This window comes from Podarcis filfolensis, assembly GCF_964270895.1.
Source record: "Podarcis filfolensis genome assembly, chromosome: 15".
NCBI lineage: Eukaryota > Metazoa > Chordata > Lepidosauria > Squamata > Lacertidae > Podarcis > Podarcis filfolensis.
Genome location: NC_139618.1, coordinates 9,034,062 through 9,052,915, shown reverse-complemented (window position 1 = coordinate 9,052,915; position 18,854 = coordinate 9,034,062). Strand labels below are relative to the sequence as shown.

Below are 18,854 nucleotides of genomic sequence, written 5' to 3'. Positions count from 1 at the left end.
TCGCCTGAGGCTGCTTTGCCCAGCGCTGTGCATGCGTGGCGAAGATTTCCCCATTGCATGCGCAGAGAAAAGCTCAGAACGGAGCCCGCTTTCACACGCATGTAGCGCTACGTAAGTGTTGCGGTTTCTGGGTATGCAATGCGGCTTTGCTCATTCGGAGCAACTACTGTACATTCAAAAAGATTTGGGTTTCTTTTTTAAATAATAATAATAACAAAAAACCTTTGTATTTCTATAAACACAATCAGAAATATATAAATATATATATATATTACCAGTGTTTTTACATTTTTAAGCAAGGAGTCCCTGCGTCTGAAGGAATAACTCGCAAAAGCACACACCTGATGAAATGCAGAATCTTTTCTAACAGCTGTGGATGGGTGTATGTGGTTGTACAGACTGCCTTGTATAAATTATACACTGAACAAGAGATTTTTACGATGTTCTTTCTCCATCTTCTGTTATAGGCTTTCTGCGAGAGGATTATAAATAGCTGAAATGGCACATTTTACCTGTGTACTTTTACCTGTGCGCAAGTCCCACTGAACTAGGTGGAACTTAACTTCTGGAACTGACAACTGGTTGCGCGTTTGTTGTGTATATCGGCCTCCTTCAACCTGGCTCCCTGCAGATGTTTGGAACGGCAACACCCATCATCTGTGACTGACAGATTGCCTGGGGCCGATGGGACCCAACATCTGAAGGGTGCCAGCTTCGGGAAAGGTGTCGCAAATGTAAATATCTGCTGTATTTACATTTATCAGGGAGCGTACCAAATGAAATTGGCCCGCTTTGTACGATGAGGACCAACCTTCAAATGTTTTGTTAACTTGTACAGCTTCACAACGAGACTTTGGGAAGGCTGAGGCATAGCAATAACTCATTGTAGTTATGTAAACAGTACGTCTTGTTATATTCACATGGGCTAAAGATGCCTTCGGTGTTGCTTAATAATCACTTGGGCTATGGTTTCCTGATTTTGCATCCGTCTCCTCCATTCTGGAATTGTCCAGCTGACTGAACAGCTCTTTTTGTCTTTATTTCGTTGCACGTTCTCCTTCCAAATGAAAATGTTGCCTCTCCACCGCAATGAGTGTGTCTGGCTTTTAAGCGCTCTGAGAATTGTGTCCCCTTAAAGTGAAACTTTGGGGCGGGGAGGAATATATGAATACTGCTCTTATGGGAGTTGTTGTGCAGCAACCTCTGGAAGACCAAAGCTTGCCCACACTAATGTAAGATGTTGGATCTGGCAATGACAGTGTAAGGCCATCTTCTCACAACCGCTAGATGAGGTGGTAAATGCAGATCTCTGGACTGTGCCACTACAGACCGTAGACGCAGACTCACATCACTGGATGCTACTTGGCTGAAATAGCATTCATAAAATCCTACAGTTTTTGCTCTTCCCATCAATAAATTTCTTCAGATGTTCCATACCCTCCAACATTTATCTGATGAAAACAGGAATGTCCTATTCCATCATCATTTTACTATTTATACCCCACCCATCTAACTGGATTGCTGGATTGCTCCAGCCACTTTAATATACATAAAACATAATAAATCATTAAACTTTTTTTTTTTTAAATCCCTATGCAGGGTTGCCTTCAGATGGCTCGGGGGTTGGATAACTCCATACCCCCCCACACATTTCTCTGATGAAGATAGGGATGTCCTAAGGAAAAGCGGGACATTGAGGGATTAAATCAGAAACTGGGATGGCTTCTGTAAATCCATAAAGTTAGGCAAGGCTACATGACCCCTTTTGGGGTGTATGAATGGCATATCTTCCAACATTTCTCCGATGAAATAGGGACATCCCATTCCATAATGATAATTTTATTCTGTTTATACCCAACACGTCATACTGGGTTGCCCCAGCCACTCTGGGCAGCTTCCAACATATAAATTATAATAATAATAAAAACATTTTTTAAAAAACAAAGTGCTCTTCAGGGCGACAGCACTTTGAATAAGACTAGCAGGTCTCCACACAATCTTCTCCAGGCTAAATACTGTATAACCAGTCCCTCACTGCTTTCTTCATAGGACTTAGCCCTGGCCATGTTTGACAACCTCATTCTAACCTCTTCCAATCAACATACATCTTCCAGCTCCTTTACATCCCTCGTTCTTAAGATGCGGTGCCCAGACCTGGAGACAGGACTCCAGATGAGGTCAGACTGAAGTAGCACTTCAGATTGAAGTAGCTCTTGCAGAATAAAGTAGCACTCTGGTGGTGGTGGCGGCTAGGAAACTCGATGGCTCTATTATTCAGTAGCCTTTTTTCTTTTTCTCAGTCACATCACACTGCTGATTTGTGCTCAGTTTGCTGTCAGCTACAGTTCTTGAGATCTTGTTGATTCATTCATTCATTATATTTCTTAGCTGCTCTTCATCGTGAGGTGCCAGGGCAGGTTGCAGCAGATAGCACACAATGCCATTAAAGCCTGCCGTAAAATAACAAAAACCTGGCTCATGACCCCCAGACAATGTTGCTGCTGCCAAGACAGGGATCCCTTATTCTATACCTGTGCATTTGGTTTTTAAAATATATATATATATTGCTTTCCTCGGTACAAAACATTGCATATGTCTCTGCATGTAGAAACCTCAATGTCAGAGGAAGGGTCTGAGTGCAGCCTTCTCCATGACACGCTGGCTTTCAACATGTAAGGTTTCCTTTTTGTAGAGGACAATTCCATCCTTTGAACTGCCGCAGCCACAAACCCAGAGTCTGAAGTGGTACAGTCCAGACAGCAGCTTTAACAAGCCGCAGCTACCACGATTTTTTCAGGGAAATAAAGTGTTTCACCTGTGGTTTGAAGGTGCAGTGTGGAGAAGCTTCAAAGTTTACCACTTCACTTCTGTTTCTGAGAGTTGGGCCTAACACAGACTGCAGATGTACACAATTGTTTTTTTTCTGGGGTGCTTTTTTTGTTTCGTTTTGCTTTCCTGAGGATGTTGGAAACGTCTTTCCCGGTCAGTGCAAACCATTTCAATTAAAAGCCATATTCTCCAAACTAGTCCATTGTTACTGATGGATAGCTATGTTGAACCAATTTCCGATCTGAGAAACTTCCGTTCCTGGAGCACGCGCCTGACGCTGCACAACTGGGGGTGGCAGGATTCACAGTGTCAGCACCCGGCACAACTGAACAAAAACTGAGAACTGGGAGTTCTAGCAGGGCCGACGGGGACTGGTGCCTTGCATGCTACTCCAGCAACCTCTTCTGGGATAACTAGCTCTGCATTGCATGACGGGGTATTAAAAACGGCTTCCTCCTAGCTAATTCTAGCCCCACAGCCAACTAAGTTGGGGTGGATCTGGACACCGGGGGAGAGGACGTCATCATAAATAAGTCAGAAATTAGATATTTTCAACAAGAAGAACAAAATCTCTATGGAAAATTACGTTTTAAAATTTCCTGCTCTCTGGCACCATCTTGTGTTGCATGTTTATAACACATTCAAATCGCTGTTTCTTTACTAATGTAGCTGAGTCCCTAGCTAGCTAGTTCACCAGCCCAGGACTGGAGGTGGCAGGCAGTGGCTGCAACAGCAGTCGCGCCAACGCAGCAGGGGGAGCGACCCGCGATGCGCTGCAAAGTGGTTGGGGATTGGGGCCAATCACTGGGAGGTGTCGTGCAGGGCGTGTGTGTGTGTCCAGTTGCAATATATTGAGGACTTGCCCTATCCTGAATAGCAAAATATTATTCTCGAGCTGGCTATATAGCGTATCAACTTTCAAGAGCACTGGTGGTGCGTATGTGTTGCTATTTACTACACACACCACTTTTCCGCCCGAGGTGGCATGCATGGTTCTCCCTCTCTCTATGTTATCCTCAAAACAACCCTGTGAGGTAGGAGAGGACGAAAGAGACGGCGACTTGCTCAAGGTCACCCAGCGAGATTCGGGACTGTTATCTGTATCCCAGTCATTCTTCCTTGTTCATCCTTGAACCACTGCTTTGGGTCATATTTGGGTTGAGAGCCAGTGTGGTGTGGTGGTTAAGAGCGGTAGTCTCGTAATCTGGGGAACCGGGTTCGCGTCTCCGCTCCTCCACATGCAGCCGCTGGGTGACCTTGGGCCAGTCACACTTCTTTGAAGTCTCTCAGCCCCACTCACCTCACAGAGTGTTTGTTGTGGGGGAGGAAGGGAAAGGAGAACGTTAGCCGCTTTGAGACTCCTTAAAGGGAGTGAAAGGCGGGATATCAAATCCAAACTCTCCTTCCTCTTCTTCTTAATATAGATTAAAACCTCTCTCTTTTTCTAGTTTTAACTGATGTTAAAAAGTCCACACCCAATCTTTTATTTATCAAGACTCTCCTATGTCATTTTGCAACATGAGTTTCTGGAAGGCAAATCACATCTACTGTACTTTTCCGTGTATAAGACGCCCCCTGTTTTGGGGGACTCAATTTTAAGAAAATGGGGGAAGATGGCACAGAGCTATTGAGCATTTTTTATTTTTTTATTTTTGCAGAGGATTAGCCCAGAGTTGTTGAGCTGATTTGGGGGGGGGATTACGCAGGGTTGCTGAGCTTTTTTTAGGGGGGATTGCCGAAAATCACCCACCCGCACATGTCCCAAAATCCGCCTCTTGTCTGTCCCCTTGCTGACAGAAGCAGCCAATCGCCCACCCAACTGCCGCAGCATCAGCCAATCAACACCAGCCATTGACGCAGCAACCAATAACACGCCCACTAGCTGCTGACAGCCGCAGCAGCAACCAATCAAACGTCCACCCTATGCACTATCCATGTATAAGACGACCCCCACTTTTAAGCATAATTTTTAAAGAAACAAACCTAGTCTTATACACGGAAAAGTACGGTAATTTTTTTCTTTGTAACACACGTCCTATCTTATTTATCTTTATTATTGAGTCCATTTTTTAAAAAAAAATAGATCCATATTTTTAAAAAATTAATTAAAATTATTGGATTTATCCTAGTGCAACACTCTAACCACTACATTTCTTTTTTTATGGTTTGCAAATATCCTGTCCTTCACAGAATGGTCTCGGGGCAGATTACACTGAGGAGAGGTGTAAGAGGCCTCGCTGTTACTTGTGTGTGTGTGATTTTGTGTGCACACACTCCTGTTGAGTCACCCGCATGAGGAATATGCCTGTGCTTGCTGCCGAACGGCGAGAGCTCTTGTTTTCTCCCTTCCCCTGCCAAGTTTATACTGTAAACCTGGCAACTTTTCAGAAAGGATGACTCAGCAAAAGTTGAATCAATTGACCATCCGTTGGAGCCCATGGGTAAAAGGCATCCATTGCTCCATTCTCCTCCTCCCTTTCCAAGAAACTGGGTCCATTTAGCTACTAGATTCCTCGCAACATACCGTATTTTTCCGTGTATAAGACTAGGGGTTTTTTACCAAAAAATTAGGTTTAAAATTGGGGCTCGTCTTATACGTGGATAGTGCTGAGGGGTGTTTTCTTAATTTGGAGTCCCCAAAAATAGGGGGCGTCTTATACATGGAGGTGTCTTATACACGGAAAAATACAGTGTAGCTGTGGGAATTTCATACATTTGAAACGACAAAGGAAACTGCCTTTACAACAGTTGAAGCCAGTGAGGCCTCTTTAAACGAGAGAGGACTAAAAGTCATCCTTGAGATGCTCTCAGTGACCGGAGGATTTAAGTGCTACCATACCCTCCAACATTTCTCCGGTGAAATTAGGGACATCCCATTCCATAATGATAATTTTACTATTTATATCCCACAGATCTTACTGGGTTGCCCCAGACACTCTGGGCAGCTTCCAACATATATAAAAACATAACAAAACATTAAACTTTTTTTAAAAACAAAAACTTCTCCATACACAGGATTGCCTTCAGACGGCTCAGGAGTCAGATAACTCCATACCTTCCAACATTTCTCCAATGAAAATAGGGACATCTTAAGGAAAAGTGGGACATTCAGGGATCAAAGCAGAAACCAGGACGGCTTCTCTAAATCAGGGACGTCCCTGGAAAATAGGGGCGCTTGAAGGGTCTGTGAAACCTGGATTGATTACAAGGAAATCTTGTCCTAGTGTTTCCCATGCCTGCTTTGCTCTGGGGAGACGGAAGGCTGGCTTAACCTTTACTCAAGGCTTAATCTGTATCAGCAACACCCCCCTGCCCCTGAATTTGTTTGAAATGCCAGGGACGGCTGAATCTAAGAATAGGCACAGTAATGATCTGTGGTGCGGTATTCAATTAAGTTTTACAAACTAGATGCATTGAAATGACCTAACATAGGCCCCCGGATACTCACAGCAGTATTAAAACACTTTAAACAGTCCTGGCTCCCCTCCCACCCAAAATAAAAATAATAAAAATCCTGGGAACTGTAGTTTGTAAAGGGTGTTGAGAGTTGCGAAGAGACCACAGTTCCCTTCACAGAGCTCCAGTTCTCTGAGTAGCTTAACAACCAAGCCTTCTTCCCAAGGAATGCTGGGAATTCCAGCTCTGTTGGGGAATAGGAGTCTCCTAACAGCGCTCAGCACATTTAACAAACTACAGTTCCCAGGATTCTTCGGGGGGGGGGGAGCCATGGCTCTTAAAGCAGACCTGCTGAAATTAACAGACGGGACTAATTTTCGTCTACTTTGGAGTAGGATTTGGTTGGCTTGCATACCGTTATGTCTTGAGCACACACTCAGCCTTTATACAGCCATGTTTTGTATTTAACTTACATCAAAATGTGGTATATCCTGGGTTCCTTCTTCCTCCTTCTGCTGGGAGGGGCCCCAAAAAAGTCCTGCCTTGATAGCAACTCTACGAATAATAGAGCAAATTGCCTTTTTTAGCACAGTTATTTGACTGGTTTTTAAAAAAACTGGTTTAACTATACAGTGGTACCTCGGGTTACATACGCTTCAGGTTACAGACTCCGCTAAGCCAGAAATAGTGCTTCAGGATGAGAACAGAAATCGTGCTCTGGCAGCGCAGCGGGAGCAGGAGGCCCCATTAGCTAAAGTGGTGCTTCAGGTTAAGAACAGCTTCAGGTTAAGAACGGACCTCTGGAACGAATTAAGTACTTAACCCGGGGTACCACTGTATATATTTAAAGCCGTATCAGATCGCTTGAAGCAGCCATGGGTCCCCCCCCCCCCGCCCAAAGAATATTGGGAAGTCTGGTGCTGCGAGTTACAAGATGACAAATTCCTGGAGGGAAAGGCTATCCATGGCTACTAGCTGTGGTGGCTAGGCTACGGTTCCCTGGTCAGAGGCAGGAATGCTTCTGAATATCAATTGCTGGAAACCACAGAAGAGGAGAGTGGTCTTGTGTTCAGGTCCGGCTTGCAGATTTCCCACAGACATCTGGTTGGCTATTGTCAGAACGGGATGCTGGGCCCTTGGCCTGATCCAGCAGCCTCTTCTGATCTTCTCCTTGTAGAGCTGAAATCCCCAGAGTTCCCTGGGAAAGAAGGAGAGCCACTGTTAAACCCCTCTGGGAATTGTAGCTCCGTAAGGGGAACTGGGGTCTCCCAGCAATGCTCATCACCCTTAACTGACTACAGTTCCCAGAGGGGAGCAGAAAGGCTTCTTAGCGGCCTGCTTCCTAGTGCTGTTGCAAGAATGAGTTGCTTGATCTGCGACTCAGAGGAACTGTGCTCAACTAAATAGCGGAGTCTCCTTCCTGAACGTGCCTGTTCTTGCCCATCTCTCATCCATCCTCCTGCTGCGTTGCCACGATTAAGCCTGTCTGTGCAGAGTCTCGGGGTGGGGGTGGCGAAGAGGGATATCCCTTCCTCGCTCTGGTGCCTGCCACACTCGCGCTGACTCACCCCCAGGACGCACAATGGCACTCTTGCATTCGCAAGCAAGGAAGCAAGGAAGCTCATCCATGACGTCTTCTGCCAGAAGCAATGGAGCACTCCACCGTCGGACCCTCTCAGCACCATCTTTGCCAGGCCTGGAAACAAGCATAGGATAAACATCACCACCCCAGAAGAAGCCTCATAGCATCCTCAACTGAGACGATCTTCAGTGGCAAGGGGACAGGCCGAAGGCATTCTGCTACATCTGTTTTCAGAGACTGGGTCGAAGTGGCACGAGCCTTTTCCCTGGCCAAAATTAGGGTGATGTCCGATTTTCAACACTGTGATATATTGCCAGCTAAACATCACGATATACCGATATATCACAATGTGGGCTCCCTGTTGGGCCATTGCAAGTACAGGAACCCCCTGTTTCAGGCGTGACTGATATGTGTGTCACAGCACTCACACGCACAGTGCTGAATCCGGAAATGTCATGAAAGACATCACTCAAAGAGCAGGGCAGGGGCAGAATAGGGTCTTTCCATTGCCCCTGATATTCGGGGTTGCCTGTATCCAATGATGAGGACCTCTGCATCAGTTTGCAATTTTTTAAGTCCTCGTGCAAATTCGCCAGTGTTTTAGTGCAAATCTCTCCTAATGTTGTACACATTTCTGCAAGCAATTCTTGCCTAATAGAATGTTTTTTTCACGTGTTATTTTCACAAATGTATGCATTTTATGTACACTTGACACACACATAGAACTATATGCATTTCCCCTAAAACACGTTATTTGGCTGGATAATTGCACTGCAAATTTCGAAGCTTGGCTGTGGTTTCAGTTCAAATATTGTTTCAGGAAGTGAATTAGGCAGTTTCCCCTTGAAATGCCAGCTGGAGTTAATATCTCCTCCATGCCTAATGAGAGGTCATATGGTTCTGGGGAGACAATAGGGCCAAGTGTGTTAATACGATAAGCATGAGTACTCTCTTCAACAAGGAGCAATGAGCTTGAAGCCCCAGCTGTGTGAGAGTAAGAAAAACTACCTTGCTTTTCTGGAGGAATCAGGTTAAAGCTCCCTGAATCTGCCAACTCTGCCAATCACAGAGACCTTAACAGGTGTTTGCACCACAGAAGCAGGCAGGTGAAGCTTTCAATAGCACAAATCACTTGATAGCTGTGCTGGTTGCTTTCTAGAACGAACGATTGTTAAAGAGGCAGAGCTAACAAGAGCGGATTCAAACCATTCTCTCCCTGCTCCACGCTGAAGTATAGAAGTTTGCAAATGGTGATGATCAATTTTTAGTTGGGCAGGACAGAGAATTGGCTCTTACTTTCAAGCTCCGTTCCAGACCCTCCAAGTGTCCCTGTTTTCTAGGGACATCCCTGATTTACAGAATCCGTCCCGGTTTCCGATTTGATCCCGGAATGTCCTATTTTTCCTTAGGATGTCCCTATTTTCACTGGAGAAATGTTGGAGGGTATAGAGTAGTCCAACCCCTGAGTCATCTGAAGGCAATCCTGTATATGGAAGGTTTTTTTTAATGGTGGGTGGGTGGGTGTGTTGGAAGCTGTCCAGATTGGAGCAACCCAGTAAGATGTGGGGGGTGGGTATAAATAGTAAAATTTTCATTATGGGACATCTCTATTTTCATCGGAGAAATGTTGGCGGGTATGCCGTTCCTACACCCCAGTGGGAATCATGTAGCTTTGCCTAACTTTATGTGAATGGCAGGGAGGGTGAAAAAATAGGGGAAGGGCGTGCTGGAAAGAGAGAGAAAACGGGCACATGCACAAGAGAGAGAGAGAGAGAGAGCAGAGGCAAAAGAAAAGGGAAATGGCAATAGCCCTTGACTAGTTTAGGGCTAGTGCCATTTAACTAACACAGGCAGTGGCCCCAATTTCCCACCACTGGCCTGCAGCCCTCAATGTATTGCCCCCAAAGGAATGAGGCCCTAAACAGAAAAAGAGGTTTCCTCTCCTGCTTTGCCCCCTTGCCTGGGAGCAAGCCCCACTGAACACAAGGAGACCTCTCTCTGAGTAGGCATGGATAGGTTTACACTGTTAAGTTTCCTATGCATGCATTATAAATCCTACAGACATCATAAATGCACACACTCTCTCTCTCACTAATCAATATACAGTGGTACCTCGGGTTAAGTACTTAATTCGTTCCAGAGGTCTGTCCTTAACCTGAAACTGTTCTTAACCTGAAGCACCACTTTAGCTAATGGGGCCTCCTGCTGCTGCCGCGCCACCGGAGCACGATTTCTGTTCTCATCCTGAAGCAAAGTTCTTAAGCCGAGGTACTATTTTTTGGTTAGCGGAGTATGTAACCTGAAGCGTATGTAACCCGAGGTACCACTGTATATTAGAACATAAGCATTAGCACCTTAACTACTTTCCCAGTTCACTGTGGCCAGATGCCACCTCACCTGAGGCACAGGATGCTACCCTAAGTTGGCATCAGGTTGATTGGATGCAGAAGAGGACAAGGGGCGCTGTGCCTTTAAAACTTGCACTGAAAGGGGAATTTCGGCAGGTGTGCCTTGCATGACAAGCTGCACCTGCTGAGATTCCCCCATCTGCACAACTGTTAAAGGCAGAGGAGCCCTGTCTCTTTGGCATCTGGCCTCCCAAGTGAGTATACAGCTCAGGGTCATCTAATCCCCTGCAATCCACAATTACAGCGGACTGAATTGCTTTGTTGCCCCAGTGCAACAAACCCACTTGTTAAAAACTCTTTCTTTTTGCGGTTTGGAAAGTGGCAGGGAAATTCACTTAAAAGTGCCAGGAGTGGGGGAGAAGGAAAGCACAAATACATATATACCACGTGCAAGCAAAATTAGGGTGCTCACTGTTGTATTACCTTCCCTCAAACAAATCGGAACCGACGTCAGTCCAATGTGGATATATTCTAACCTCCATGTAAGCTTTATGCAAGCAAAGCAGAATGAATGCTCAATAAACAGATCTTCTGCAAGAGACTTGTATCTATATATCTCTAAATATGTACACACAGGTAAAGACGAAATGCAGTGGCATGCAGTGAAATTTTTCATAGGGGAACAGTGCAAGGGTGATGGGGGGGGCTACGTTGCACGTGTGATGTTGTGACGTCCTGACATCCCGCGCATGAGCATCGTGCCTCCCTCCTAAGCTGGGCAGAAACTTTCCACACTTTGGGAAGGAGGCACCAAGGAGACATTTAGGGGACTAGCCTAGCCCCTCTAGTCCACCAACCACATACCAGTGACAGAAAGTTTTTGGAGGGGGTGGGTCATGTTATTATAAAGCAGCATTGGAAGAGATGAGTGTGGCACTTTGCTTCAGAGAGAACGAAGGAAAGCCAGAGATATTCAGCAGGGTGAAGATCTGTTGGTAATGAAGTGGCCAGGATAAATGGTGTATTACATAAACAACCAAAGAGTGACAGGTACTTTCTCCCATGAGTGAGTCACTCCTAGTCACCGTTGAGCCCAAGTCTGAGAATGTGGCATCTACAGGTGATGGGATACCTGTTCAGAAGAAGATGCTGACTCAGGATTCACTTCTGGGTTCAGTTTCACTGGGCACGCAAGTTGACTCGAAAGCAATTTCCATTGTGTTACTCTCAGGTAACTTTGCCAGGATTTTAGTGAGAATTTACCCTAATACACACATCTTTGCCTGGCTTCTTGACACATTCCTGAAAGCCATTTCCCACCCAATATAACACGCACCCCCTCCAAATATACACATTTTTGCACCTATTGGTTGGAGACCTGCATTGCAAAATTCAGAGAAGTGTGGATTTCAAAGGACAGCAATGTCTCGGCTTGTGTATTGGTTTGAGAGGTTTTAGGTAGGTAGTTTCTCATTAAAACCCAAACAAAAATCAAACTCCCCACCCCATCCCTGCTCTCAGGTAAGTGTGCATCAGATTGCAGCCTTAGCAACATGAAAAAACTATAATGTTGCTGCAATTAGGGCTGACAGATCAGTGTCTAGTTAGGTGGCCGCTAGGGACCATCCTCTTATTGCTCCTTGCTCTTTATTTATTTATAAAGGTATTTATATACCTCCCTCTCACAAAACATCACAGCAGCGTACAGAAGACTTTCAGAAGGAATACAAAATAATCATTAAAATGCCCGAAAACAGTTTTTTTTTTTAAAAAAAAACCTGCTTAGGCCTGTCTTCAGAGGGAAAGTCTTCAAGAGACACCTGAATGTCAAATGCAATGATACCTGCCAAATCTCTGCGGAAAAAAAGTATCCCACTGCATAATATGGGCAACACTAAATGCCTGACTTCTAGCTGAAGCCAATGAGGCCTGTTTAAATGGGAGAGGACTAAAATTATTCCTCTTGATGCTTTCAGTGACCCAGGTGCTACAACAGTCCTTAAGGCAAACTGGGCCCTGGGTGTTTGGGGCTTTGTCCATCAACACACTGTCTATTTACCTGCACTGACAGAACTGTATGGAACAAGCTTATGTTTACAGAGCAAAAATATCATTTTGAATTACTGTATATGTGCAGCGCATGGAACCTTACAAAAGGACAATATGAACAGACTCTTGGTGCCCTTACCATGGCCCAAAGACGGATACAGGTGAATTGGGGGGGGGGGAATGCGGCTCCCTTCTGTGATTTGATTGAAGACTTATACAAACTCGGACATATGAACAACGTGACTATAAACGCAGATTCACCCTGGGCACATTCAGTGAATCCATTCTTACAAATACTGTAATAGGTTAAGATCTGGTGAAGTACCACAACAACTTTGTACAGTATACAGCTTTGGGGGCTTGTCCCCCTGCCCCCTTTACTTTCCCTTCTAAACGGGGTGCTGTTTCTTTCATTTAGCGCACCTAGAATTATGTACTTTTTGAAGTTCCAGTGAAGAAATCTGGAGGGGGGGGATACAAATTGGGAAGCAGAGACACGACTTATTTTTTAAAAAATCCTTTAAATTGCAGCTTAGTCATTATACTCCTTCCCATCTTCTTCTCCTTTTCCTTTTCCTCTGTCCTCCTTTTCCTCCCCCCTTGCCCTTCCCCTTCTCTCTGACTCCGCTGTCCCTTTAAGGCGTTTCTGCCCCGCCTCTTCCGCCCCCTCCCGTTTTTTGTCCCAGCCGGGGCGCCGTCGCCGTCGCCGGGCGGAGTTTGACTCGGGCAGAGGGTGGGAGAGCGAGCGAGAGAGCGGCCGCCGGAGGTGAAGCGCGCACCACGTGGGGCTGCGAGTGGCTCTCTCTGTCCTTCGCAGCGGCAGCAGCAGCGCCAGGAGCAGCGGCAGCGGCGGCGCCTTCGCCAGAGGCAGCGAGGAAGGGAAGGCGGGCGGAGGCGGCGGCGGAGAGACCAACCATGGTCATCAAGGCGGACGAGGTGGCTCCTGCAGGGGCGGCGGCGGACGAGGACCAGCAGCAGAAGGGCAGCCCGGGCCCGGCCGGCAAGGAGCCGGAGCTCAGCGCAGGTGAGCCGTCCTGCGCGGTCGGATCCCGGGTGGATCCCTCCTCCGGGTTCCCTGCAGCGTTTCACCTTCCCGAGGAATGACAGCCCTGCCCATGGGCAAAGTGTTTCAAACTCTGCTCGCTCCGGCTTGTTTCCTACTCGCGAGTAAGACCCCGGCCGGAGACCCGGGTGGGTCTGACTCCCTTTCGTTACTCTCGAGCAGACCTAACGCTGGGTGCAACCTTTTTCGCTTTGGGGACGGGAGTTCTGCTGGAACAACTCGCCACCCTCTTATTTTTTTATGGGTGCAGTGTGCATGTAGGTGCGCGCGGTTAGTTTCTTTTTCTTTGCTTTTCTGACAAGTGTGCTCAAACCTGTCCCCCCGCCTTAAACAAAATAGAGAAAGCTGCAATTCTTTTAAGCATGTTCTACTATTTGGGGGTTGTGGGGGTTAGAGTAGGGAGAAAGCGCCGGCCCCAGTGTAGCTGTCTCGCTTGGGCTGCTTCTTGGGGTAATGACCCCTGTCTCTAACTCCATTTCCCCTCTCCCAGCCCTTTGGAGATGGCGAGCCGGAAAAATTTCCTGTTCCTTGGCCTCTTACGGTTCCATATATGTGACCTTTCCGACGGTGGTTTGCAAGGTGGCTTGTGACGTGTGAAAAGGTTGCAGTTCTGTATACGTCCCGTCCCCGTCCCCCCCCCCCCGTATTAAGCCTTGCTGTTGCTCTATGTGGTGTTGAGGGTAAGGGTCCGGGTCAGTGACGCTTGCTTGTGAGTAAAAGTCTCTAAGGTGGGTTTCTAAAGTAGGCGGCCTTAACTTCCGCTTGCTTTCACCACATTCTGGGCTAAATCTCCCAGCCCACCCTGCTTTGGAGGTGGTTACTCCTGAATAATCTCCAATCGCTTTAGTCCCTTTCGAAGCATTCCCAGCCATGCATGGAAAGCAGCTTACAAGGCCAAACCATTAGAACAGAAATTAAAATGAGATATTTATATTGGGGGGGGGGAGAGGGGGCTTTCTCCTTGAACATGACCCATATTTTCACAACTCGGCCGCTACAGTGGGTTATTGAGGTCCCTGCTTCTCCTGCTGCGTGTATCCTTGCTTGCGAGTAAGCCCGGTGGAACTCACTGAGACTTTGACAACGTAAGCATGGGCCGTGAGCTGTGACCCAGATTCTCCCACCCACCCGTTGGTGGTAGCGAACTTTGTGAAAGTGTCGGCCTTGTGTTGACAGCCAGTCGGCACCTTCTTTGCATTCGGGGACCCTCCCAAGTGTTGAACTTCGGACTCCTAAGGGGAGTTATTTGCAACCTCACGTGGTCAATGATTTCCCCAGCCCACGTATGGACGCCTAGATCTACTTGTGCATACTGAGGAGCAGTGGCTGCGGTGTATTGCAGAAGAGTAATCCTTTGGCTGGTTTTCCCACTCTTGGGACGGATCCATACTGGGGAGGGGGGGAGAAATAACTGTTAATCCCCCCCTCTCCCCTTCTGCTTACATCATAACGCATCTTTTTAGGCTTGAGGGTCATGACCTTTGGCCCTCTTCCCCCATGACTCCCAGGATTTGTGAATGACCCCTGCATAACCTTATTTGCAAATGACGTCCCACTGGCAAGAAGGGAGGGTGGATAGCCTTGCCTTTTTCCTTGATAATACCCAGTTGCAAGGATTTATTTGTTTTTCTGTATTGAGGAGCATTCCATCCTTTGAGAGGCCCCCCCTTTCCCCTGAAATGGTACAGCTCGCACAGATTCCCTACCCCACCCTTAGTTGGTGTGAACTAGGCCTGTCCTGTAGTAACTATCTCATCTGATCTGATTCACACGCTTTGCTTGGGAGTCCCCTGACACCTGCCCCTCCAAGTGTGTTTTGTCTGTAAGGGTTAGAGTACTGATCTTGGGCTTGGGAGGCCAAAGGTTCAGTTGCTCCTTGCAGCCATGAAGCTCACTGGGTGGGTGACCTTGACGCCAGTTGCCGCCTCCAATGTCCGCCTCACAGGGTTGTTGTGCAGCTAAAATGAAGGGGGGTGAACCATGTAACTAGGCTGAGCTTATTGGTAGGTGCGGGGCATAAATGTTTATACAGTGGTACCTTGGGTTAAGAACTTAATTCGTTCTGGAGGTCTGTTCTTAACCTGAAACTGTTCTTAACTTGAGGCACCACTTTAGCTAATGGGGCCTCCCACTGCTGCTGCTGCACGATTTCTGTTCTCATCCTGAAGCAAAGTTCTTAACCCGAGGTACTATTTCTGGGTTAGCGGAGTCTGTAACCTGAAGCGTATGTAACCCGAGGTACCACTGTAATAAGTAATGTAATTATGTAGTACAGTATAGATGTCAAAATAAATAAATAAAGCCTGTAACCCAGGGTCCGAATGTGTAGCAAAGTCCAGATGTCCTCCATAGTTTTGTGTCCCTGTGATGGTGCATCATAGAGGAATTAGGCAATCAGTAGCTACTAGCAGAGTTAGAAACTCAGATATATAAGCTAATCGGCCCCTTAAACCTAGGTTACGGTCACCACAACAGCCTTTTTTTTACATTGAGATTTATTATTATTATTCATTTCATTTCCATATCGCTTTATATTTTAAAGAAAACAAAAACCTCAAAGTGGTTTGCAGCAGATTAAAACATCAAATCAAACCATCCCGAAGTCAAGCTTCACGGAAAATATTTCAGATCCTTCTCTTAGTTACATTTTCCTTTCCCCATTCACCTGCTTAATTTATATAGCTGCCTCAAAGAAGTGCTCTAGGAATCCAGTGTGGTTGTAGTGGTTAGAGCATGCGTAGGTAAACTAAGGCCCGGGGGCCGAATCTGGCCCAATCGCCTTCTAAATCCGGCCCACGGACAGTCCAGGAATCAGTGTGTTTTTACATGAGTAGAGTGTGTGCTTTTATTTAAAATGCATCTCTGGGTTATTTGTAGGGCATAGGAATTCATTCCCCCCCAAAAAATAGTCGGGTCCCCCACAAGGTCTGAGGGACAGTGGACCGGCCCCCTGTTAAAGTTTGCTGACCCCTGGGTTAACGTGTCAGACTAGGACCTTGGGAGATCAGGGTTCAAATTCCCCCTCAGTCTTGAAGCTCGCTGGGTGACCTTGGAGTCAGTCACAGCCCCTTAGCCTACCTCACAGGGCCGTTGTAGGGAACTGACCAAGGAGGGAGGTGAACCATGTACTCCTTGGAGAAAAAGGTGGTATATAAGTGCAATAAATAAGTTCTCCTGCTTGCCTGCTTGAGAAAATCGCTAACCTGGCATCCAGAGATCTCCACACTGTTGCCATTGGACCCGTGCCAGTCGCAAAACAGGCCTGGCTAATTTCTACTAGGCATGATGGCTATGGCTATACTCTACCTCTGCCATCAGAGGCAATAAATGCTTCTGATAACCAATTGCTGGAAGACCACAGGAGAGGAGTTCTTTTGTGCTTGGATCCTGCTTCCGGGCTTCCCATTGGGGCCTCTGGTTGGCCACTGTAAGAGCAGGTTGCTGTATTTGCTCAGCTACTGGCAGGATCCAGTAGGGCTGTTCAGGAACCAGTGACCGCCCAGAAGCTGCTGGCCTCCCATCAGCCCCATCTGATGTGGTCAGCGGTCATGGACAATGGGGAGTTATAGTCTTCCCAACCCACCCGAAGCCCTTGAGGGTGTCTTCTTGTCCAGAGGCAGTGAAATGAACCTAGAAACAGCATTTGCTGGGTCAGGCCAAAGGTCTGCTGTTGGCTGCGTAGAGGCAAGTGTCCCCTCTGGTTGCAGGTCCTCATCATCTGTTATTCCCGAGATACACTGCTCTTGGCAATGGAGGTTCTCACCTTGGCCGTCCAGCAGCACATACTGTACTATCTCCTACACATAGAATCACAGGCGCTTTCTTAGTGGAGAATGAGCTCCCCATCTTTCCTTGCTTTGAGGGTGGGGGGTTAGAGCTGTAGAAATTGAGTGAGGCGCCCTCAGTTCCTCCTTTTTGAGAAGAGGGCCAGAACTACACATCAGCTGAGGGAGTCAGTGGAAGGGTGTCTCATTTGTGGAATGCGAACCCAGAATAAGTGAACCGAAACCTGGTCTCTTTGTTTCTTGGGGCAATGTGAATAACCAAAGGGGTAACCGAATTGTAGAGTTGGAAGGGTCCACAGGGATAATCTAATCTAGGTTTTCCCAAACTTGGGTCTCTGTTTTTGGACTACAGTTCCCATCATTCCTGACCACTGGCCCTGCCAGCTAGGGATTGTGGGAGTTGTAGTCCAAAAAACAGCTAGAGACCCAAGTTTGGGAAACCCTGATCTGGTCCAACCCCCTGTGATGCAGGGATCTTTTACGCGACGTGGGGCTCGAACCTGTGACCCTGAAATGAAAAGTTGCATGCTCTACCAACTAAGCTGTCCCACGGCAACAGTTGTTGTCAGTGCCATTTTTCTAGGGGAAAAATGGCTCTGGAACTCACCATGAATGCCTCCCTTGTTGTCTTGTAATGGCAATGGTACCCACCTGAGAGGTGCCGGAACTGAGTTCCAGCTGGGGGGGGAACCATAGTTTCTGTCCTCTCTTTTGGGGGGCTCCCTTGCTCTCCTGCTGCTCAGAATTTAATCAGGATGACAGAGGGGGAATCCTGGCCCTCCAGATGTTGTTGGACTCCCATCCATGCTGGCAGTCCAGCCTAGAAGACCACAGGTTCCTACACTTGTGAAGTTTGGTGTTGATCAGAGTTTCCCACACTTGAAACCCAGTCAGATGGGTCTTGTTGTTGTTGTTTTGTTATTATTTACTATACACCACCCACCTGGCTGGGTTGTCCCAGCTACTCCTGGCAGTTTCCAACACATAAAAGGTAAAGGGACCCCTGACCATTAGGTCCAGTCGTGGCCGACTCTGGGGTTGCAGCGCTCATCTCGCTTTATTGGCCGAGGGAGCCGGCGTACAGCTTCCGGGTCATGTGGCCAGCATGACTAAGCTGCTTCTGGCGAACCAGAGCAGCGCACGGAAATGCCGTTTACCTTCCCGCCGGAGCAGTACCGATTTATCTACTTGCACTTTGACGTGCTTTCAAACTGCTAGGTTGGCAGGAGCTCACCCGGTCGCGGGGATTCAAACCGCCGACCTTCTGATCGGCAAGTCCTAGGCTCTGTGGTTTAACCCACAGTGCCTCCCATGTCCCATCCAACACATACAAAAGCATAATAAAACATCAAACTTCTCAATACAAGGCTGCTTGTACATACATGCGCTAAGAGGTTCACAAGTTTGGGGTGGGGAAGCCAGTTGCTCGAATCCAGTCTTCCATGGGTGCTCTCTTAGGGAAACCTATGCTATAATCACCAAGAGCCCATGGGCTAATATTGGGGGTTCTTTGTTCATGAAATGGTTTATATCTGCTATTTCAGCTGTCCCAGAAGGGCCCTCAAGATAGCGCACATCATCAAAATAATAAAGTGCAAAAAAGGATGTTAAAATGGCGGCAACACTCAAATCTCTTTAGTACCCAAGGATGTAAGTTGCTGAAGGACAGGTCATTGGGTTAGAGGGTCTGTTTTGCATACAGAGGGTCCCAAATAGGGCTGGGAAAGACTTCCTGTCTGAAATCCCAGAAAACTGCTGCCAGTCAGTGTTCAGAACATAGAGGTGGATATACTGATGTTCTG

At 47.0% G+C, this 18,854-nt stretch overlaps 1 protein-coding gene across 1 annotated transcript in view; it reads left to right on the top strand.

Annotated features, from left to right (window-relative positions):
- Positions 1 to 12,889: 12,889 nt before the first annotated feature.
- The window catches only part of CLUH (clustered mitochondria homolog), a 71,862-nt gene continuing 65,897 nt past the window's right edge, over positions 12,890 to 18,854 (top strand). The window contains exon 1 of the mRNA XM_083587386.1: positions 12,890 to 13,228. Coding sequence (XP_083443512.1) covers positions 13,120 to 13,228 — 109 coding nt within the window. The 5' untranslated portion in view covers positions 12,890 to 13,119. The remainder of the gene's footprint in view (positions 13,229 to 18,854) is intronic.